This window comes from Gorilla gorilla, chromosome 11 (genome assembly GCF_029281585.2).
Source record: "Gorilla gorilla gorilla isolate KB3781 chromosome 11, NHGRI_mGorGor1-v2.1_pri, whole genome shotgun sequence".
NCBI lineage: Eukaryota > Metazoa > Chordata > Mammalia > Primates > Hominidae > Gorilla > Gorilla gorilla.
Genome location: NC_073235.2, coordinates 121186288 through 121209699, shown reverse-complemented (window position 1 = coordinate 121209699; position 23412 = coordinate 121186288). Strand labels below are relative to the sequence as shown.

At 39.7% G+C, this 23412-nt stretch overlaps 1 protein-coding gene across 10 annotated transcripts in view; it reads left to right on the top strand.

Annotated features, from left to right (window-relative positions):
* Positions 1 to 23412, top strand: part of USP37 (ubiquitin specific peptidase 37) — a 119118-nt gene that overhangs the window by 55981 nt on the left and 39725 nt on the right. For all 10 annotated transcript variants that reach the window (XM_055379579.2, XM_055379588.2, XM_055379577.2 and 7 more), the window contains 4 exons: positions 2883 to 3044; positions 14872 to 15003; positions 15172 to 15295; positions 17101 to 17291. In XM_055379579.2, coding sequence (XP_055235554.1) covers positions 2883 to 3044; positions 14872 to 15003; positions 15172 to 15295; positions 17101 to 17291 — 609 coding nt within the window. The remainder of the gene's footprint in view (positions 1 to 2882; positions 3045 to 14871; positions 15004 to 15171; positions 15296 to 17100; positions 17292 to 23412) is intronic.

Genomic DNA, 23412 nt, shown 5'->3' with positions numbered 1-23412 from the left:
ACATAGAACATGTAGAACAAATAGTAAATGCATCATAAAATTCAAGAAATAACCCAAATCAGTACTGACATTACTGATACAAATATACTAAATTTATATAAAATTTATATGAGTATATACTAAATATTCCAGTTAAAGTATACACAGGATTTAATGGAAGAAGAAAATGTATGTGCTATGTAAAAGAGAAACAACTACAATATAAAGATGCAGAAAGGTTGAAAACAAGATGAAAATAGATACATCACATATTATCCAAAGTACAATATTTAGGGGTTTGTAGTAAGGGATAAAACTTTTAGATAATGCCGACTTTTAGGTTAGAGGAATGCAGAGTTGTAATTGGAAGGGGAACTTGGGGTTTAGACACTAATAAGGTTATTTACACAAGTGTTTGTTTTATGAAAATTTGTTATGCTCCACATTTGATTTTTATACATTTTTCCCATGTGAGTATTCTATTTTGCAACTTATTTTTAATTTTTAACTTTTTTTATTTTTTTTGAGACAGAGTCTCTCTCTGTCCCCCAGGCTGGAGTGCAGTGGCATGATCTCAGCTCACAGCAACCTCTGTCTCCCAAGTTCAAGCAGTTCTCCTGCCTCAGCCTCTCAAGTAGCTGGGACTACAGGCGTGCGCCACTACGCCTGGCTAATTTTTGTATTTTTAGTAGAGACAGGGTTTCTCCATGTTGGCGAGGCTGTTCTCAAACTCCTGACCTCAGGTGATGCGCCTCCCTTGGCCTCCCAAAGTGCTGGGATTACAGGTGTGAGCCACCATGCCCAGCCTTAATTTTAAAATAATAGAGACAGTGTCTTGATATGTTGACCAGGCTGGTTTCAAACTCCTGATCCTCCTGCTTCAGCTTCCCAGAGCATTGGGGTTACAGGCATAAGCCACCAGTGCCTGGCCTACACATTTTTTTTAAGTACCAAACCAAACAGCCACTAACACATGGCTTAGACAAACAATAAGTAATTTGGGAACAATTGGTTTGCCTTATAGAAAAGTAAATCTTATAGAAAAGTATGCCTCACAACATACAGAAAAAGACACTTATAACTGTATTGAAGACCTAAATAGAAGGGAAAGCAAAATTTAACTGTTAAGAGAAAATACAGGAAAAAATTTCTGTGCTCTTATGGTACAAGATGATTTCTTAAACAAAATACAAGATACAAAAATCTTAAACGAGATACAAAAAAAAAGAAAAGAAAAAATTGATAAATTTCCCAGTATAAAAATTTTAAAATTAGAATGTGGGCCAGATGCAGTGGCTTACGCCTGTAATCCTAGCGCTTTGGGAGGCTGAGGCGAGCAAATTGCCTGAGCTCAGGAGTTTGAGACCAGGCTCGGCAACATGGTGAAACCCCTTCTCTACTAAAATACAAAAAAATTAGGCTGGGCATGGTGGCTCACGCCTGTAATCCTAGCACTTTGGGAGGCCGAGGCGGGCAGGTCACCTGAGGTCAGGAGTTCAAGACCAGCCTGGCTAACATGGTGAAACCCCGTTTCTACTAAAAATACAAAAAGTTAGCCAGGTGTGGTGGCGCACGCCCGTAGTCCCAGCTAGTTGGGAGCCTGAGGCAGGAGAATCGCTTGAATCCGGGAGGCAGAGGTTGCAGTGAGCCGAGATTGTGCCATTGCACACCAGCTTGGGCAACAAGAGCAAAACTTCATCTAAAAAAAAAAAAAAAAAGAAAATTAGCTGGGCATGGTGTTACACACCTATAATCCCAGCTACTTGGGATTGGGAGGCTGAGACACAAGACTCACTTGAAACCGGGAGGTGGAGGTTGCAGTGAGTCGAGATCACGCCACTGCACTTCAGCCTGGGTGACAGAGCAAGACTTTGTCTCAAAAAAAAAAAAAAAAAAAGACCTACTCTATAGGAAAGCAATTCAGAAAAGAGTAAACAACTATATGAATATGTTAGTTTCAGTAGTAATCAGGACAGTGCAAAATCAAATAACAGTGAGATCAAGTGTCTCCTTATTGGTAAAAATTAAAACTTTTTTTTTTCTTTTTTGGAGATGCCTTCTCACTTTGTCAGCCAGGTTGGAGTGCAGTGGTGCAATCTGCACTCATTGCAACCTCTGCCTCCCAGGCTCAATCAGTCTGCCCACCTCAGCCTCCCAAGTAGCTGTGACTACAGGTCCTCCCCACCACACCTGGCTAATTTTCTTGCATTTTTGATAGAGATGGAGTTTCGCCAGGTTGCCCAAGCTGGTCTCAAACTCCTGAGCTCAAGCAATCCACCCACCTTGGCCTCCCAAAGTACTGGGCTTACAGGCGTGAGCCACCGGACCCAGCAAAAAAATTAAAACTGATAATAATAAGTAATGTAAACATATGAGGAGATGGAAGGTCACTGTTGTTTGAAGTATGAACTGGTATAGCCTTTTTGGAAAATAATCACAATATCTCAAAAAATTAAAAATGAAGATTGAAAATACCTCCAACATTTTCACTTCTATGCATATAAACTAGAGGAATTTCTCAAGGAGATTGGGTAAGAATGTTTGTTGTGTTATTTGTAACAGTGGAAAAAGTATACTGTAAATCTGTTCAAGACTAGGTAAATGTAATATCCATAAAATGGATAACAGTGAAACTATATGTATTGTTTTCTTTTTCAAGCCATTAACATGGATTATTTTGGTTGTAGGTTAAATATGTTCTGTATTATAACCCTCTCCAACTGTGTAGGAACAGATTTGCTAATTTACATTTGTAGAGTTTTCCCTTAAGTGATCATTATTACTGATATTTCCCTAAATTCAAGATTTTTTTCCTTAAACATTGACTTCTCTTAATCTATGCAAGGAAAATAGTAGTATTCAGAAATTTATTTTGCTTCTTCATTATTTATGCTTTTTTGTAGGACTAATGTTTCAAGCCAGACTCCCTCTGCCAAAAGAAGTTTGGGATTTCTTCCTCAGCCAGTTCCTCTTTCTGTTAAAAAACTGAGGTGTAACCAGGATTACACTGGCTGGAATAAACCAAGAGTGCCCCTTTCCTCTCACCAACAGCAGCAACTGCAGGGGTAGGTCAATTCTTTCATTTTACTTTCTTTTTTATAAAGTGATTCAATAGAAGTGTGCTTTGGTGTAAAACGTAATTAAAGGAGTCACATTAAAGTTCTAAAATATTTAGAAATTAGATCACTTATTAAAGATTTATTATATCCATAAGTAATGTTAACTTCATTTTCTGTTCACCAAACAATTTTAGAACTTTGGAATATATATAATATTCATTTTAAAGCAGAAAATGTGTATTTTCCAACCCAGTACACTTCATTCTGCTGCTGAGATACTTTCAACATTTTTTATATATTTTCCCTAGTTTCTTCATGGTTGTATATATATTAAACACAAAAATGAGATCATAGTATAATAACTGTAGTAATTATAGTAGCTATCTTTTAATTTTTTTTTTAATAGAAATGGGATCTCACTATGTTGCAGGTTGGTAGAACTCCTGGCCTCAAGCAATCCTCCCTCCTCAGCCTCCCAAAGTGCTGGGATTACAAGCATGAGCCACTGTTCCTGGCCAGTAGCTCTATTACCTAAAGTGTTTATTACATGCCAGATACTGTCTGCTAAGTGCTTAAATTGATTTTTTTTAAATTTTAAATCTTCGCAACAAGTCTTTGAGATAGATATATTAAAAATCTGGTTTTATGAATAAAATAAGGCTTAGCAAAGTTAATTAACTTGCTCAAAGTGATATAGTCAGTAGTACAGCAGTAGTAAATCCAGGCAGTTGTGCTGCAATTGCATTCTTAATCACTATGCTATATTGCTTCTCTGTTATCTTTTTCACTGCACATTAATCTTGGCACCTTTGTATATTAATACAGTACTTTCAACCATGTAAGTGTGCATTTAGGTTTCTCTTTTTTCCAAATGTAATTCAGGCTAGAATGAAGATCGTTATACACATATGTATGTTTTTAATGCTTGTTGGAACTTTTCTGTAGGATAAATTGTCGGAAGTAAAATTGTTAAGGATTAAGACTAAGGAAGACAGTGAAATTTTTAATTGTTTTTACCAAACTGCTCTCTCATAACCTATTAACTTATTTGTTTTTAATCTCACTCAAAGTACTGCTTTTATACCAGCTTTAAACTTACTTTAAACATTACTTGAAAGAGTGGTATTTGCCAAATGGCTTATCCGTAGTAGTTTATATGCTTCATATATTGGCAGAAAACATCATAAAATTTGCAGTGAAAACAATTCACTCTCCTTTCTGCTTACCTGTTGCTTTCTTTAATCTTCATCTTTTCTACTGTTCTATGATGTTTGCTTTCCAGTCAAATGCTTAATTTCCTTTGTTCTTCATTCTAATTGTTCAACCTCAGTTATCTTGCTGCCTCCTAACCAGACAACATTTTATATTGGTCTTATCTATCCCATTTTGTGACCATTCTTCATCTGGGTCTATGTCTCTGTCTACCCTGATCTTACTTGTTTCATTTTCCTATTGCCTTCTCCTGTATATATTTTAGTTTACTTGTGGTTTCTGTTATTCACCTCCTTCAGACTCTTTTGAGAGCCTTGTGAGTTGCCACCCTTGGTACTCTAGGCTTCTTCAGTGTTTCTTTCATTTCTGTATAGTACCTATACCCATCTCTAGAAATACATCTTTCCTCTTTTTTAGACTTCTTCCAGGAATTAGTTTAGTGTAATTTCAAGCAGTGTAAGTACTCAGGACTAAGAACTCCTTTTAAAAAAAAAAGAAAAAAAAAACTGAGTAGAAAACTACCAGGTCTAAAGGGTAATGGAGACTGCCTAATTGCAATGTTCCTCACAAATCCTCCAAAAAAAACATAAGATTAACGAGGAGTACAAAGAAAAGCACACATAATCTATGCTTCAGCATTGCTAGGAGACAATACCACCACCTTTAAGTTACCTTCTTCAGAACAGAAGCAAACCAAATTCCTTCAGTGTCCTGTTTTCTACTGGTTAAGCCTATGGGTGCTGAGAGTTAGGGAAAGGAGCCTAAGGGATTCCATGAAAAATAATTTATAGGAGTGGAAGACTTAGATGAAGCACTGAAGAAAATCACTCCCAGAAACATAAAATCCAGTAATAAGTAGCAAAATACTGAATCTGGATCTTGGTAGTTTGCAGAACTAGTTATAGGGAAGAGGCTTGAATGTCAGTGGTACCAGAATAACAGCCTCAAAGAATCATTACTTATAGGGAAGAATTAGCCAAGTCTGGAAACTTGATTTAGAAGCAAGAGAAGAAAATTAAGGATCATGTCAAAATGAAAGGGAAACAAGACGTGCCAACCTCTCTTTTTCCCCTCCCTCCACCACCATCATTCTCATCCATTAAAGAAACTATACTTTGCTAAACTAAGTGCTTCACTTAAGCCCTATTCACAAAATGAATAGGAATGTAAAAAAGCAGGCCACTTCCATAAAAAAATGACTATAAGAAAAAAACAGAAGCATGAATCAAAATATTTCAGCCAGTGAAAATTCTGCCCTCTAGAACAAACCATGAAGTAAACTGTTTACAGTGGGTAGACGCTAAATAGAATTAAGGCCAGGCACTGTGGCTCACACCTGTAATCCCAGCACTTTGAGGGGCCGAGGCAGGCGGATCACTTGAGGTCAAGAGTTCGAGACTAGCCTGGCCAACATGGTGAAACCCTGTCTGTACTAAAAATACAAAAATTAGTTGGGCATGGTGGCACATGCTTGTAATCCCAGCTACTTGGGAGGCTGAGGAGGGAGTATCACTTGAACCAGGGAGGCAGAGTGCAGTGAGCCGAGATTGCACCACTGTACTCCAGCCTGGACAACTGTGAGACTCCATCTCAAAAAAACAAATAAAATAAATAAATAAATAAATATAATTAAATACCTTGAAAGAAGCACTTGAAAATATGAAAAAGTAGCATGAATAAAAATCCAGGCGCCGCTCACACCTGTAAACCTAGCACTTTGGGAGGCCAAGGCAGGCGGATCACTTGAGGTCAGGAGTTCAAAACCAACCTGGCCAACATGATGAACCCTGTCTCTACTAAAAATACAAAAAAATTAGCTGGATGTGGTGGCTGGTGCCTGTAATCCCAGCTATTCGGGAGGCTGAGGCAGGAGAATTGCTTGAACCCAAGAGGCAGAGGTTGCAGTGAGCTGAGATTGCGCCACTGCACTCCAGCCTGGGCGACAGAGCAAAACTCCATCTCAAAAAGAAAAAAAAAATTCAAACTGAGAATGACAATGGACAAGCAAGAATAAATGAAATGACAAATGCTTGAACTCAGAAAAGATGGAGAAGAAAAGATACATTGAAAATGAAGTTTTAAATTAAAGATACTCAAGTGAAAATAATTTCAAATGAAAATGGGCTTTAAAAAGGAAAGCCAGGGAAAAAAAGATGAAAAAAAAAAAAAAAAAGAAGTATAAAAAGCCAGAAAGGGCCGGGCATGGTGGCTCACCCCTGTAATCCCAGCACTTTGGGAGGTGCGTGGATCGCCTGAGGTCAGGAGTTCGAGACCAACCTGACCAGTATGGTGAAACCCCATCTCTACTAAAAATACAAAAATTAGCCAGGCATGGTGGCGTGTGCCCGTAATCCCAGCTACTCAGGAGGCTGAAGCAGAATTTCTTGAACCCAGGAGGTGGAGGTTGCAGTGAGCTGAGATCGCACCACTGCACTCCAGCCTGAGTGACAGAGTGACACTCCATCTCAAAAAAAAAAAAAAAAGCCAGAAAGAAAGTAGTTGAACTAGAAAAAAGGCAAATAATACACCCATATTACATATAATTAGTGTCCCGGAAGAAGAAGATTAAAGCATTGAGACAGAAGTAGTGTTAAAAACTATAATCCCGCTGGGCATGGTGACTCATGCCTGTTATACCAGCACTTTGGGAGGCAGAGGTGGGTAGATCTCTTGAGCCCAGGAATTCGAGACCAATCTGGGCAACATAGCGAAACCCCATCTCTACAAATAGTACAAAAATTAGCTGGGCTTGGTGGCGTGCACCTCTGGTCCCAGATACTCAGGGGACTGAGGCAGGAGGCTTGCTTGAGCCCAGGAGGTCAAGGCTGCAGTGAGCCGTAATAGTCCACTGCACTCCAGCCTGGGCGACAGAGAGCAAGACTTTGTCTCAAAAAAAAAAACAACAAAACAGCTATAATCCAAGAAGACTTCACTGAAATAAAAGTCTTGAATCTGTATATTGAAAGAGCTTTCCAGCTCTTTCAATCTGGAAAATCGACCTAGAATAATCAAGACATATCTTAGTACAACTATTAGACTTTAAAGACAAGGAAAAATCCTCAGTTCCTGAATCAAAAAGATGAAATAACTTACAAGGGCAACAGAAATAGTCTGGCATCAGACTTCTCAAAATCATCATGCAAAGCAGGATAACACTAACATCATTTTCAAGAAACTCAATGAAAGGAGGTGTGAAACAAAGATTTCATGCCAAGCCAAGATGTCAAATATGCAAGCTAGAGAAAAAAGGTTTGGAGTATAAGAACTTGGAATACTATACACACATTTGCTCTTCCTGAGGACTCTACAGAAAATGAGCTTCATGCGTCCAAGAGTAACTGGAGAAACATTGACAAAAACGTAAATGATGAACATTTCATATATTCAGTTATAGAACTAAGACAAACAATGGTGAGAATACATATAAAAGAATGGTATATAAACATTATGTCAGCTGGGCATGATGGCTAACACCTGTAATCCCAGCACTTTGGGAGTCTGAGGCAGGCAGATCACTTGAGCTCAGGAGTTCGAGACCAGCCTGGGAAACACAGAAAAACCACATCTCTACAAAAAATACAAAAAAAATTTAGCTAAGTGTGGTTGTGCACACCTGTAGTTCCATCTGCTTGGGAGGCTGAGGTGGGAGGATTGCTTGAGCCTGGGAGGTCGAGGCCACGGTGAACCATGGTCACACCACTGCACTCTAGTTTGAGTGACAAAATGAGACACTATTTCCCCCCAAAATTTTTTTTCTGATAAAGTAGTAAGATTGCAACTAAAAGAAAATGGGCAAAGAGAGAGAAGGAAGAAAGTAGAATAATGTAGTTGACTGTTTCATAAAGTAATAGGTGTGAGTCAAAGGATACCATTTAAAATGAATAGGCTGAGTGTAATGGCTCACGCCTGTAATCTCAACACTTCAGGAGGCCAAGTTGGAGGGATCACTTGAGCTTGAGAGTTCAAGACCAGCCTGGACAACATAGTAAGACCCTGTCTCTACAAAAATAAAAAAATAAATAAAATGAGCAGGCTAGGCCAGGCACAGTGGCCCACATCTGTAATCCTAGCGCTTTGGGAGGCTGAAATAGGAGGATCACTTGAGGCTGGGAATTCAAGACCAGCCTGGGCCACATAGCAAGACCTTCTGTCTACAAATAATAAAATAAAATAAAAAATTAGCCCAACATGGTGGTATACGTCTTTAATCCCAGCTACCAGGGAGACTGAGGCTGGAGGATTGCTTGAGCCCAGAAGTTTAAAGTTTCAGTGAGCTATGATCGTGCCACTGCACTCCAGCCTAAGTGGCAGAGCAAGACCTTGTCTCTAACATAAAATAATAAAATGGACAGGCTAGATGATTTTAAAAATTTATGATAAAGGGGTTAACAGCAATATAAAAAGTCTAAAACTGTCTCATAAAGCAAAACTGAACTCTGTGCTGCATACTAGAAATATACGTAGAACAGTAATTCAAAAAGTATTATAATAAAGGGAGGGAGAGATTATTTAATGGAAACAATAAGAAATCAGAGGCTGCAGTCGTGATACCCAGTAAAGTAGAACTTAGGGCAGAAATTTGTATATTAGGCCAGAAACCCGTATATTTTTCCTTCCAGTTCTGTCAGTTTTTACTTTATGTATTTTATAGCTTTGTTTTTGGCACATACACATTTAGGATTATATTAATTAAATCTTAATGAATCGACCTCCCTATTGTTGTGAAATGCCCCTTTTTATCCCTGATAATATTTTTCTGAAGTCTGCTGTGTCTTATATTAATAGTGACTCCACATTTTTATGATTAGATCATCCAGTCTAAATTGATGGTTGAAGTATTTAGACCATTAACATTTTTCACAATTATGGATAAGGCTGAGTTTAAGTCTACCATCTTGCTAATTGTCTTCTATTTGTTCCATCTGTCCTTGGTTACTTTTTTCTCTTTCCTTTCTTTCCTTTGTGTTCATTTTATCTCCATTATTGCCTCCCACCCCACATCATTTATACTGTTATCATACATTTTACTGCTTTTTCTTTTTCTTTTTCTTTTTTGAGATGGAGTTTTGCTCTCGTTACCCAGGCTGGAGTGCAATGGTGCGATCTCGGCTCACTGCAGCCTCCGCCTCCCGGGTTCAAGCAATTCTCCTGTCTCAGCCTCCAGAGTAGCTGGGATTATAGGCATGTGCTACCACGCCCTGCTGATTTTATATTTTTAGTAGAGACGAGGTTTGTCCATGTTGGTCAGGCTGGTCTCGAACTCCCGACCTCAGGTGATCTGCCCGCCTCGGCCTCCAAAGTGCTGGGATTACAGGCGTGAGCCACCGTGCCCAGCCCATTTTACTTCTATGTATGTTATACATCCCACAATACGTAGTTATGATTTTTTTACAGCCTTACAAATTCACGTACCGTGTAGTTACCTATTTAAAGTGTATTATTTGGTGTTATTGTTTTAAACAGTCCAGTGTATTTAAAGAAATTAAAAGATGAGACAGAAATGTGTTTTGTATTTTCCCACATGATTTCCTGTTTTAAGTGCTCTTCTTTTGTATAGATCTGAGTTTCTGTCTGGTATCATTTTTCCTTCTGCATGAAGAATGTCGCTTTAACATTTCTTACAGTGTGTGTCTCTTGGCAGCAAGTATTCTCAGGTTTTGTTTGTCAGAAAAAGGATTTTGCTTTTAATTTTAAAAGATATTTCCATTGGATCTAGAAATCTAGCTTATATAGAACTCTAACGTGATAATGTGTTTCTTTCAGTATTTTAAAGATATCTTTTCTTTGTCCTCTTTTTTGTATAATTTCTGACTAGAAGCCTACGGTCTTAATCTTGTTTTAGTCTTAACTTTACAATTATGTACCTTGTTTCCCTAGTTCTTGCATATTCAAAATTTTTTCTCTAGCTTGGATATTTGAAAAATAGTTTGGCTGGATGTAAAATCCTTGGGTCCTGCTTTCTTTCCTTGGGTTTCTTATAATGCTACTTTACTGTTACCTTGCTTTGTATTTGCTTTTCAGAAATAAGATGCCAGTCTAATTCTTCTGCCCTTGTAAGTGATTTAATCTTCCTCCTTGAAGGCACTGAGACAGTTTTTCTCTGACTGCTTTTCAAGATTTTCTCTTCGTTGCTAATTTTTAGCAGTTTTATTTTGATGGGCTTTATTTTGATTTGTGTTTATCTCACTTGGGATTTGTTGAGCTTCTTGGATCTGTGGGTTTCTAGTTTTTATCAGATTTTGAACGTTTTTATATATTGATTTTTTCAGATTTTTTTCTGACTCTTCTCTCCTCTGGATTCCAGTTATATTTGATATAAATATAATTGTATTTGATATCGTCCTACAGGTTTAGTGGGAATCTATTCTGTTGCTGTCTTTTCAAGTTCAGATATTTCCTTCTACGGTGTCTAATATGCTATTAATCGCATCAAGTGAAATTTTCATTTTAAATATTGTGATTTTCATCTCTAGAAGTTTAATTTGGGTCTTTAAAAAATCTTTCACTTCTCTCATTATGTTTATGATTTCCTTTCCATTCTTGATCGTGTAGAGCATATTTTAAGTAGTTGTTTTAATATTCTTGTCTGCAGTAGTTTTGATTGTTTTGAGTCTCCTGTTTAAGTTCTTCTTTTTCATTTCTGTTTTTTTTTCTTCTTTCTCAGCTGTGTGATCTGCTTAAGTTCTTTTTGAATATAGAGTATCCTTTACTCTAAGGCTAATTTGCTTCCTTTCCTAAAGCATAGTTCCTTTGGAGTCTCTGTTAACACTCTGTGAATTCATCTAGGTCTCTCTACTCTGACTGGTGTAAATTCAAACTGGTGGAATTTTAGTCCCTGTGTGAGTTCTGGGAGTTGTTTGGCCAGTAGCTCCATAGTAAACATTCTTTTCCTTGAAGTTGTTCTTGATTAGTGTCAAGAAGACTGAGTTTCACTCTGCATACACAGGTTGGTATTCAGCCAAATATTCAAGCAGACTGCTATGCAGATTTCTGGAGCTTTTCCTTTGCTCAGTTCCTTCCTCTCAAGTACTCTGTCCCAGAAATCTCAGCAACCTCAGCTTTTCGAACTCATTTCTCTCAGCTCAACTTGGTAAGATTTCTGGGCTCTGTTTGGGTGCTCCCTGAATTGCAGTTCACAAATTGCCTCCAGACAGAAAATCTGGGTAATAGTAGGGCTCACATCATTTATTTTCCTTCTCTTATGGATCACTGTTTTGTGCTGCCTGTTGTCTAGTATCTGAAAATAGCTGTTTTCTCTATTTTGTCCAGTTTTCTCATTGTTTATAGTAGGAAGGTAATTCCAGATTCTCAAACTTCCTCATAGGTAGAAGCAGAAGCAGTAGTTCTCTCAGGTACTCAAAATTGACATCACCCATGGGCAACACAGGAATATCATGTATTCCTGGATGTGATGCCCTTAGAAGGATACAGTATCCACCAGACATGTGGCTCACACCTATAATCTCAATACTTTGGGAGGTCAAGGCAGGCAGATTGCTTGAGCCCAGGAGTTCAAAACCAGCCTGGGTAACATGACAAAATTCTGTCTCTACAAAAAAATACAAAATTAGCCTGGCATGGTGGTGCGCATTTGTAACCCCAGCTACTCAGGAAGCTGAGGTGGGAGGATCATCTGAGTCCGGGGGGGTTCAAGGTTGCAGGGAGCCAAGATTGTGCCACTGTGCTCCAGCCTGGGCAACAGAATGAGACCCTCTCAAAAAAAAGATTGGATGTGAGGGCGATCTGACTGTGACATCTGTCACCCCATTGTTCACCAGGGTTGATTTGGCTGATCTGACTGGCTAGGCGGGTATCCCCTTCCTCCCTCACCACTCCATGTGTGTCTGTCGCAAACCTGTGTGCTCAGTCAAAGAGGATGACCATCCCCAATAGAGGAGGACTGGTCTTCAGTCAAGGGTATACGAGTAGCTGCACTCCCCTGCTAGAAACTCTAAAGAAGCTCTCAAAAAAAAAAAAAAAAAAAAAAAGGGATGACATGGTATCACTGTTTGCTCATGTGCTCTTCCAGTTTAGGCTGAATCTCATCATGAGGAAATAGCAAACCCAGTATGAGGGATGTTCTATTAAAAATAAGGCTAGGTCAGGTGAAGTGCCTCACACCTGTAATCCCAGCACTCTGGGAGGCTGAGGCAGGTGAATCACTTGAGGTCAGGAGTTCAAGAGCAGCCTGGCCAACATGGGGAAACGCCGTCTCTATTAAAAATACAGGCTGGGCACGGTGGCTCATGCCTGTAATCCCAACACTTTGGGAGGCAAAGGCGGGCAGATCACTTGAGGTCAGGAGTTCAAGACAAACCTGATCTACATGATGAAACCTCTACTAAAAATACAAAAAAATTAGCCAGGCCTGGTGGTGCACACCTGTAATCCCAGCTACTCAGGAGGCTCAGGCAGGAGGATTGCTTGAACCTGGGAGATGGAAGTTGCTGTAAGCCAAGATCACACCACTGCACTCCAGCCTGGGCAACAGAGCAAGACTCCGTCTCAAAATAAATAAATAAATAAATACAAACATTAGCTGCGTGTGGTGGCACACACCTGTCACCCTAGTTATTTGGGAGGCTGAGGCATGAGACTTGCTTGAACCCAGGAGGCAGAGGTTGTAGTGAACTGAGATCACGCCACTACACTCCAGCCTGGGCAACAGAGCAAGACTCTGTCTAAAAAAAGAAAAAACGAAAAAAACAGGCTGGGTGCAGTGGCTCACGCCTGTAATCCCAACACTTTGGGAGGCCAAGGAAGGAGGATTGCTTGAGCCCTGGAGTTCAATACCAGCCTAGGCAACATAGTGAGATCCGTCTCTACAAAAATTAAAAAATTACCCAGGCATAGTGGCACACATTGTAGTGGGGAAGCTGAGGTGGGAGGATTGCTTGAGCCCGGGAGGTTGAGGCTGCAGTACGTTGTCATCACACCACTGCACTCCAGCCAGGACAACAGAGCAAGACCCTGTCTCAAAAACAAAAATAAAACTAAACAACCCAGGTTAGGGAGAACTGTATTCTTCAAAAATGTCAGTGTCATGTAAGAGAAAGCTGAGGACTTACTCCAGATTAAAGAAAACTAAAGAGACATGAAAACAGCATGTGATCCTGGACTGAATCTTGTACCTAAGTGAGGGAAGAAAAGCTATAAAGAACCTTCTTGGATCTGTTGACAAAATTGAATTAAGAAACATATATTAGATAGAATATTGTATCAGTGTTACATTTACTGATGCTGATAATTGTACTCTGATTATTTATAAGAATGGTCTTATGAAATATACACTAAAGTATTTAGAACTAAAGGGGTTTAATAAATGCAACTTACTCTGAAATGGTTTCAGAAAAATATAGAGAGAGAGGGATATTAAGTGATGAAGTGCATATTACAGAAGTATAACAGTTGGTGAATCCAGGTAAAGATTTTTGCATCTCTTCTGGAAGTCTAAATTTATTTCTAAATTAAAAGGTTTTTTTTTTGTTGTTTTTTGTTTTTTTAAAAAACATAGTCTTGCTCTGTTGCCCAGGCTTGAGTGCAGTGGCGTGATCTCAGCTCACTGCAACCTCCGCCTCCCGGGTTCAAGCAATTCTCTTGCTTCAGCCTCCCAAGTAGCTGGGACTACAGGCGCATGCCTCCACGCCTGGCTAATTTTTTGTATTTTTAGTAGAGACAGGGTTTCACCGTGTTAGCCAGGATGGTTTCCACCTCCTGACCTTGTGATCCACCCGCCTTGGCCTCCCAAAGTGCTGGGATTATAGGCATGAGCCACTGCACCCGGCATAAAAAGTTTTTAAAATATATTTGTACTTAAGAAAAAGATTTGGCAGTACCTAAACACATATATTCTATGACCCAGTAGTTCCTTTTCTGAGCATTCATTTTCAGAGAAATGAATAAGTTATATTTAAATGAAAAAATAAATTATAAGTAAGAATGAAAAGCACTTTAGGTAAGCCCCCAGTCATGTTTAGCATTAATTTTGAAAATGTATACTTTTCCATTAGATCAAACTAAGTTATTATTTATTTATTTATTTATTTTATTTTGAGACAGAGTCTCACTCTGTTGCTGAGGCTGGAGTGCAATGGCACAATCTTGGCTCACTGCAACCTCTGCCTCCTGGGTTCAAGCGATTCTCCTGCCTCAGCCTGCAAGTAGCTGCGATTACAGGTGCATACCACCATGCCTGGCTAGTTTTTGTGTTTTTAGTAGAGACAGTGTTCCACTATATTGGCCAGGCTGGTCTCAAACTACTGACCTCAAGTGATCTGCCTGCCTCGGCCTCCCAAAGTGCTTGGATTACAGGCATGAGCCACTGCGCCTGGCCTATTATTATAATGTCATAATGCAGTGGTTCTCAAAGTAGAGTCCCCAGACCAGCAGCATCAACATGATCTAGTAACTTGTTAGAAATGGACATTTTTGTGCCTTCTTTTTTTGGACACATTTGTGTCCAAACCTACTGAATCAGAAACCTTGGGGTTAGGGTCCAGTAATATGTAGTTTAACAAGCCCTCCAGGTGATTCTGAAACATAAAGTGGAGAACTCCTACTATATTGAACATACTTTAGGAATTCCTGTTGCCTTCTAAAGCACTATTTCTTTAATTTTCAGCTTCTCCAATTTGGGAAATACCTGCTATATGAATGCTATTCTACAATCTCTATTTTCACTCCAGTCATTTGCAAATGACTTGCTTAAACAAGGTATCCCATGGAAGAAAATTCCACTCAATGCACTTATCAGGTAATCATTATGTACTGTAGTTACTGAGTAACCTTTTACTTCATTGATTATAGAATAATGGAATTTTAGACACTCAAAAATTTTCTGTGCCATTATTAGTAATTATTCTTTAAAATATCATGCCATGTCATGTAAAACGTGCTAACTTTGTGTTTTTTGTTTTACCAGACGCTTTGCACACTTGCTTGTTAAAAAAGATATCTGTAATTCAGAGACCAAAAAGGATTTACTCAAGAAGGTTAAAAATGCCATTTCAGCTACAGCAGAGAGATTCTCTGGTTATATGCAGAATGTGAGTATTAATTGTTTTAAAACGTTTCAGAGGCCTGACACGGTGGCTCACGTCTGTAATTCCAGCACTTTGGGAGGCCTAGGTGGGCAGGTCACCTGAGGTCACTGAGGTCAGGAGTTTGAGACCAGCCTGGCCAACATGGCGAAACCCTGTGTCTACTAAAAATACAAAAATTAGCCGGGCGTGGTGGCATGCGCCTGTAATCCCAGCTACTCGGGAGCCTGAGGCAGGAGAATTGCTTGAACCCGGGAGGCAGAGGTTGTAGTGAGCCAAGATCATACCACTGCACTATAGCCTGGGTGACAGAGCAAGACTCCATCTCAAAAAATAAATAAATAAATATTTATAAAAATAAATAAAATAGGCCAGGTGCAGTGGCTGACGCCTGTAATCCCAGCACTTTGGGAGGCCACGGTGGGTGGATCACGAGGTCAGGAGTTTGAGACCAGCCTGGCCAACATGGTGAAACCCTGTCTCTACTAAAGATTAAAAAAAATTAGCCGGGCATGGTGGCACATGCCTGTAATCCCAGCTACTCGGGAAGCTGAGGCCGGAGAATCTCTTGAACCTGGGAGGCAGAGGTCGCAGCGAGCTGAGATCGCACCATTGCACTCCAACCTGGGCTACAGGGTAAGACTCTGTCTCAAAAAAATAAAAATAAAATAAATAAATAACGTGTAAGAAATCATGGAAATTGACATGATTTTAGTGTGTTTCTTGATTTTTATTTTAAAACGAGATTTGTGTATGTGTGTTCATTATAGATTGAAAAACCTGAGGAGAGGCTGGGTGCGGTAGCTCATGCCTGTAATCCCAGCACTTTGAGAGGCTGAGGCAGGTGGATCATCTGAGGTCAGGAGTTCCAGACCAGCCTGACTGATGAGGTGAAACCCCATCTCTACTAAAAATACAAAAAGATTAGCCAGGCGTGATGTCGCATGTCTGTAATCCCAGCTACTTGGGAGGCTGATGCAGGATAATCGGTTGAACCCTGGAGGCAGAGGTTGCAGTGAGCCGAGATTGTGCCATTGTACTCCAGCCTGTGTGACAAGAGTGAAAATCCGTCTCAAAGAAAGAAAGAAAGAAAGAAAAACCTAAGGAGCTGTAGTAAGATTAAATGTGACTCTTCTGTGTATTGTACCATATTTTAATATATAGATTTGATTTACCAGTGCAAGGACCTGGGCTGTGTTACCTGCGAAAATTACCTCTTTTAACAAAGTGAGGAGTTATTCATTGATTCATGTCAGTGCAACTGATATAATTATTAAGAATATATAATCTGTCATTTGTTTTTATTCACAAAATTTGCAGCTCCCCAAATTCTTATAAGAATAAACCTGACATTGTTCACATATGTCATTGACTTTCAAGGGTTTTCACTGTATAAATTATAATGTTAATAAGCTATTATTTTTTGTTTGTTTTGTTTTTTGTTGTTGGTTTTTTTTTTCTTTTCTTTTGAGACGGAATCTTGCTCTGTCACCCAAACTGGAATATAATGGTGCGATCTTGGCTCACTGTAACCTCTGCCTCCCAGGTTCAAGAAATTTTTCTGCCTCAGCCTCCCAAGTAGCTGGGATTACAGGGACTGCCACCACACCTGGCTAATTTTTGTATTTTTAATAAAGATGGCATTTCACCATGTTGGCCGGGCTGGTCTCGAACTCCTGACCTCAGGTGATCCACCTGCCTCAGCCTTCCAGAGTGCTGGAATTACAGGTATGAGGCACAACACCCAGCCTCAGTAAGCTACTGTGACAAGAAATGTTTTTATCTGATTAAGGATATTGTTGTCTTATTAGGATGCTCATGAATTTTTAAGTCAGTGTTTGGACCAGCTGAAAGAAGATATGGAAAAATTAAATAAAACTTGGAAGACTGAACCTGTTTCTGGAGAAGAAAATTCACCAGATATTTCAGCTACCAGAGCATACACTTGCCCTGTTATTACTAATTTGGAGTTTGAGGTTCAGCACTCCATCATTTGTAAAGCGTAAGTAGTGTCTAAGAAATGATTTCCCTTTTTCTTTATGGCAAGTGATTAAAATTCTTCTATGACATACCAAATGCCATGAATTCTTTTCTGTTTTTAAGATAGGGTCTCACACAGTCGCCCAGGCTCTTGGGTGCAGTGGCACAACCCCAGCTTATTGCAGCCTGGATCTCCTGGGATCAAGTGATCCTCCTACCTCAGCCTCCCGAGTAATGAATTTTTATCTCATCTTCCTTTCTACGTCATAGGGGAAATATAAACCAACAGATTATATCAAACCTTTTTTTCAGAGTCTTTATCTTTCTATAGAAATGCTTGGGCTGGGCACAGTGGCTCATGCCTGTAATCCCAACAATTTGGCAGGATGAGGTGGGCAGATGGTTTGAGCCCAGGAGTTCAAGACCAGCCTGGGCAACATGGGGAAACCCCATCTCTACAAAATATATAAAAATTAGGCAGGCGTGGTGATGCACACCTATAATCCCAGCTACTTGGAAGGCTGAAGTGGGAGGATTGCTTGAACACTGCAAGTTGAGGCTGCAGTAAGCCATGATGACGCCACTGCACTCCAGCTTGGGCAACAAAGCAAGACCCTATCTCAAAAAACAAAACGAAACAAAAACGCGTGGCGGAGTGAGAACTGAGGAAAATTTAAATACTTTATTATACACTTTAGTATTGCCTAACACTTAATTTTAATCTATAGTTTTATTTTTTTCATTCTACGTCTTTTCCATTGTAGAATATCGATTTGTTTGGGAATACTTGTTTTTCTTTGTCACTGAAAAAAAAACACACCTTATTACTTGCTTTTTTGGTTGAACCCCAAATTATTTTTACTAGAAATATTTTCTTTTACAAAATAGATCCGAATTTGAATTATTTTTACCTTTTGTAATGTTTTTCAACCGTATTTACAGTAATTATCCAGACTTTCTACATTAAATTAATTTCCATACTTATCAGGACTTCTATAGCCTGCACATCACTTTAAAATATTTTACTTTGACTAATCTTCCAGTCATCTGTAGTACATCTCTGAATAGATTTTTTTCAGATAAAATGTAATTCTTCACAGTCTCTGTATAAGAGAGAATTATTTCTATGACTTTCACACATGACTTAATGCAGAATTATTGACTCACACATAGTCTTTACCCATCAGTGTATTAAGTATACCGCCCTATCATATCCTGTTACTCTGTGCCACTCATAAGAAACCTGACTTTGTGGGAATTTTTTTCTTTTTCTTCCTGAAAATCTGTGGTATTCTTTATTTTTGAAATTCACAGTTTCACTAGTTTATATCTAGTTATTAACACTTTTTGTTACTTTTGCCTTAATATGGTAGAGCCTTTTCATCTGAAGCTTTGGGATTTTCTCCAGCTCCAGAAAACTATTCTCTAAATACTGCTTCTTTTCCATTCTGGAATTTTCTTCAGAAATATTCAAAATCCATATTGGTTCTCCAATTTTCTGTCCTCCATATCTATTTTTCTCGGGCTGCTCAAAATGATAGTGTTCACTGACATCTTTTCCAGCTATAACATTCTAGCATTTTTAACCAGAATTTTAATAAAGACAGTTTTGCATCAGTAGTCTGTGACACTGCTTGCTTTCATTCAGGACTTCATCAGTCTTTTCTCCCTGGTGGATAAATGGTTGTCTAAAGAAAATATCCGGATCTTGCAAGTATGGTTCAGCTTATAAAAGCTGGAGAGTCCAAGAGCAGTTAAAAATATAATAGCCATTTATCTCTTCCTTCTAATGCACCTTCCAGACAAAATTTGTGCAAGTCAAAGTGAGAGGCAGAGTTTTCAGTTATTATTTCATTGAATTGTGGGCCTACCATTCAAATTTTTTTTTATAGGAAAATTTAAGTTGCCTCAGTTGAAAATGACCACAGGCAGTCCACCAGCTCTGTCAGTCAGGTCTGGGGAGCTGGACAGTGGGATCATTCAGGCAACCCAGAAGAAAGCAGGCCATATCAGGCTGGGCGTGGTGGCTCCCGCCTGTAATCCCAGCACTTTGGGAGGTCAAGGTGGGTGGATCACCTGAGGTCAGGAGTTCGAGACCAGCCTGGCCAACATGGCGAAACCCCATCTTCATTAAAAATACAAAAATTAGCCAGGCGTGGTGGTGCACACCCGTAGTCCCAGCTACTAGGGAGGCTGAGGCAGGACAATTGCTTTAACCTGGGAGGAGGTGGTTGTAGTAAGCTGAGATTATGCCATTGCACTCTAGCCTGGGTGACAGAGCAAGACTCCATCTCAAAAAAAGAAAGAAAGAAGGCCATATCAGAGTAGTAGCTTCTACACTGTGCCAGTGGTGTTAGGCACTCTAATTGTACAGCACCCAGATGTTGGATATGCAGTTGAGGTATGTGCATCAATGCAATAAATGGCATGGGTCATGGGATATAGGCACACCAGGTGGCTAGACCGGGCAGGTTGTGCCAGCTGGGTGGGGATAGGGTTCTGTTGCTTCATTAGTAATTTTATTTAGGACAGTTCTCTAACACAAAGCAGTTTCTGGCTGAAGGAAGATTCCACACACATTACACTTTGGATTGTAATTTTGTGTGTTTATCCTCTGCCCCATCTTGCTATAGGTTTGTTTGGCCAGTTTGGCAAATGTACTTTTTTTTAGAAAAAACCATTACAGTTTAAACTGACTGCTTTTTAATTAATATAAGGCAATTCAGTGTATTAATAATATATTCTTGAATATGAGGGAAAAAAATTTTTTTTTTTTTTAAGACAGTCTTGCTCTGTCACCCAGGCTGGAGTGCAGTGGTGCAGTCATAGCTTACTATAGCCTGCTAACTCCTGAACTTAAGCAATCCTTCCCACCTCAGCATCTAGAGTAGCCAGGACTACGAGCACATGCCACCACACCCAGCTAATTTTTAAATTTTTTCTAGAGACGGGCTCTCACTATGTTGCCCAGGCTAGTCTTGAACTGGCCTCAAGCAACCCTCCCACCTTGGCCTCCCAAATTGCTGGTGTTTACAGGAGTAAGCCACTGTGCCCAGCTTTGTATTTCTTTTTCTCAAACCTGACATCTCATATGTCTGCAAGTCCTTTCAGCTTTACCTTGGAAATACATCCAGAATGTGACCTCTTTTTACCACTTTCATTGCCACTACCCTACACCAAACCACTATCATCTCTTGTTTGAATTGTTGCAGCATCTTTTAAATTAGTTACCATGTTTCTGCAGTCTGTTTTAAACACATAAGCCAAAGCAATCCATTTAAAATGGAAGTTAGTTCATGTCAGCCTTCTGCTTATAAAATTTAAAAGCCTGTGACTTGTATAACCTCATGTAATCTGCCTCTCAGCACTCCTACCCCCATCTCTCTTAACTCTCTGTCTTCATCTTCTGTCACACTTTTCCCTTGCTCATTCTATTTTAACGAAATGAGCTTCCTTGCTTTTGTTCAAAAACACCAGGATCATAGTGCCTTAGAGTCTTTGCACTTACCATTTCCTCTATTTTGAATTCTCTTTCCCAAAATTCTCTTATTTTTATTTTTATTTAATTGCTGATTTATTTCTGAGACAGGGTGTTGCTTTGTCACCCAGGCTAGAGTGCAGTGGCTTAATCACAGCTCACTGCAGCCTCAACTTCCCTGGCTCAAGCAATCCTCCCGCCGCAGCCTCCCGAATAGCTGGGACTACAGGTGCACACCACCATGCCTGGCTAATTTTTTTGATTTTTTGTAGAGATTGGGTTTTCCAATGTTGCCTAGGCTGGTCTGACACTTGTGGGCTCAAGCCAACTTCCCACTTCAGCCTCCCAAAATGCTGGGATTACAGGCACTAGCCTGCACACCTAGCCCCCATATTCTCATTTAGATAGTGCCCTCACTTTTCCAGATCTTTACATAAAGGCCATTTGTTCAGTGATGTGTTTTCTTGCCATGCTATCAGATACTCTGCTCTGATCTTTCATTTCCCTCTTCCCTACTATGTATTTCCTCTTTACATATATCACTATCTAACATACTGTATGTTTTACTAGTGTCGATTTCATTGTCTCTCATTGTCTCTCCCAGTATAATGATGGCTTCATGAGAGGAGGTATTTTTGCCTTGGTTTATTCACTGCTATCACCCCAGTGCCTAGAACATTTTCTGGCATGTAGGAGGCCCTATTAGGTTTTCAGTGTTGTGTAAGAAATTGCTTCAAACGTATTAGCTTAAAACAACACCCATTTATTCATCCCAGCTCTGTAGGTGAGAAAACTAAGCACAGTATGGCTCAGTTCTCAGCTCAAGTATCATAAGGCTGAAATAAAGGTATTACTGCCTGTGCTCTCATCTGGAGCCCAGGTTCCTCTTCTGTCTCATGGTCGTGGGTAGAATTCAGATCCTATGGTTATAGGACTGAGATCCTCATTTTCTTGCTAGCTGTCCACTGGAACCACTCATTTCCTAAAGGCTGCCTATAGATCTTTGCCACATGGCCCCCTCATGGGCACTTCACAACAGTGCTGTTTGCTTTTTTCCAGGCTAGTAGGAAGTATACATCTTGCTGACTTCAGACTTCTCTTTCTATCCTCTAGACCCAGATTTAAAGGGCTCATATGGGCGGAGCATGGTGGCTCATGCCTGTAATCCCAGCACTTTGGGAGGCTGAGGCAAGAGGATCACTTGAATCTAGGTGTTTGAGACCAGCCCTGACAACATAGTGATACCCTCTTCTCTACAAAAAGTTTAAAAATAGCCAGACATGGTGGTGCACACCTGTAGTCCCAGCTATTTGGGAGGCTAAGGTGGGAGGATTGCTTGAGCCTGGGAGGTCGAGGCTGTAGTGAGCCGTGGTCGTGCCACTGCTCTCCAGCCTGGACAACAAAGCAAGAGCCTGTCTCAAAAACAAACAGAAGGGCTCATATGATTGGATCTGACCCATTCAGATAATCTCCTTTTTGATTCATTTGAAGTTAAGATTAGTAACCTTAATTATGTCTGCAAAATTCCTTTGGGCCAGGTAAAATAACATCATCATAGGCGTGACAGCTCATCATTATCACAGGTTGGTTCTACCCACACTCAAAGGGGACAGAAATATACAAAGTCGAGGGTCATCTTAGAATTCTGCCTGTTAGAGAGGCACTCAGTAAATGTTTGTTGAATCAAAGACAAATATACTCTTATGTTTTTCAGTCTTTAGCTGTAACAGTAGGGAATTAGGGTAGAAATATGAATATTACCTAAAGTACTGATAAGACAAAATGAAAAATGGTCAGCTAAAGCTATTTAAAAGAAATTTGCTTCTAGGTAAATTGAATATGGTGTTTTAATCTCTGAGCTCACGTTTTAAAATGCTATAAAAAATATATTTGATAACTAAATCATTCTGCTGCCTAATAGAAGTATCCACATATGCACATAAAGAACATGTAGATTATTTATTTATTTAGAGTTGGAGTCTCACTCTGTTGCCCAGGCTGGAGTGCAGTAGCGCAATCTCGGCTCACTTCAAGTTCAGCCTCCTGAGTTCACACCATTCTCCTGCCTCAGCCTCCGGACTACAGGTGCCTGCCACCACACCTGGCTAATTTTTTGTATTTTTAGTAGAGACGGGGTTTCACCGTGTTAGCCAGGATGGTCTTGATTTCCCGATCTCGTGATCCGCCCACCTCGGCCTCCCAAAGTGCTGGGATTACAGGCGTGAGCCATTGTGCCTGGCCAATAACATGTAGAATTTTTAAAGCAGCATTACTTATATAGCCAACAACTGGAAACAACCTAAATGCTCATCAGTACTAACATGGATAATTGTAGAATATTCATACAGATTAAAGCTATACAACAACGAAAATGCAGTAGAGTCATGCGCAGCAGGCATAGTTAAATATTACAATCATGCTGAACAAGAGAGAGGCCAACTAAAAGAAAACATATTGCATAATCCCGTTATAAAAGGTTCAAAAACAGGCAGAACATCTATAGTGTTGGAAGTCAGAATAATAATTGTCTTTTGGGACCAGGTGTGGTGGCTCACACCTGTAATCCCAGCATTTTGGGAGGCCGAGGCAGGTGGATCACGAGGTCAGGAGTTCCAGGCTGGCCTGGCTAACATGGTGAAACCCCATCTCTACTAAAATAGTAAAA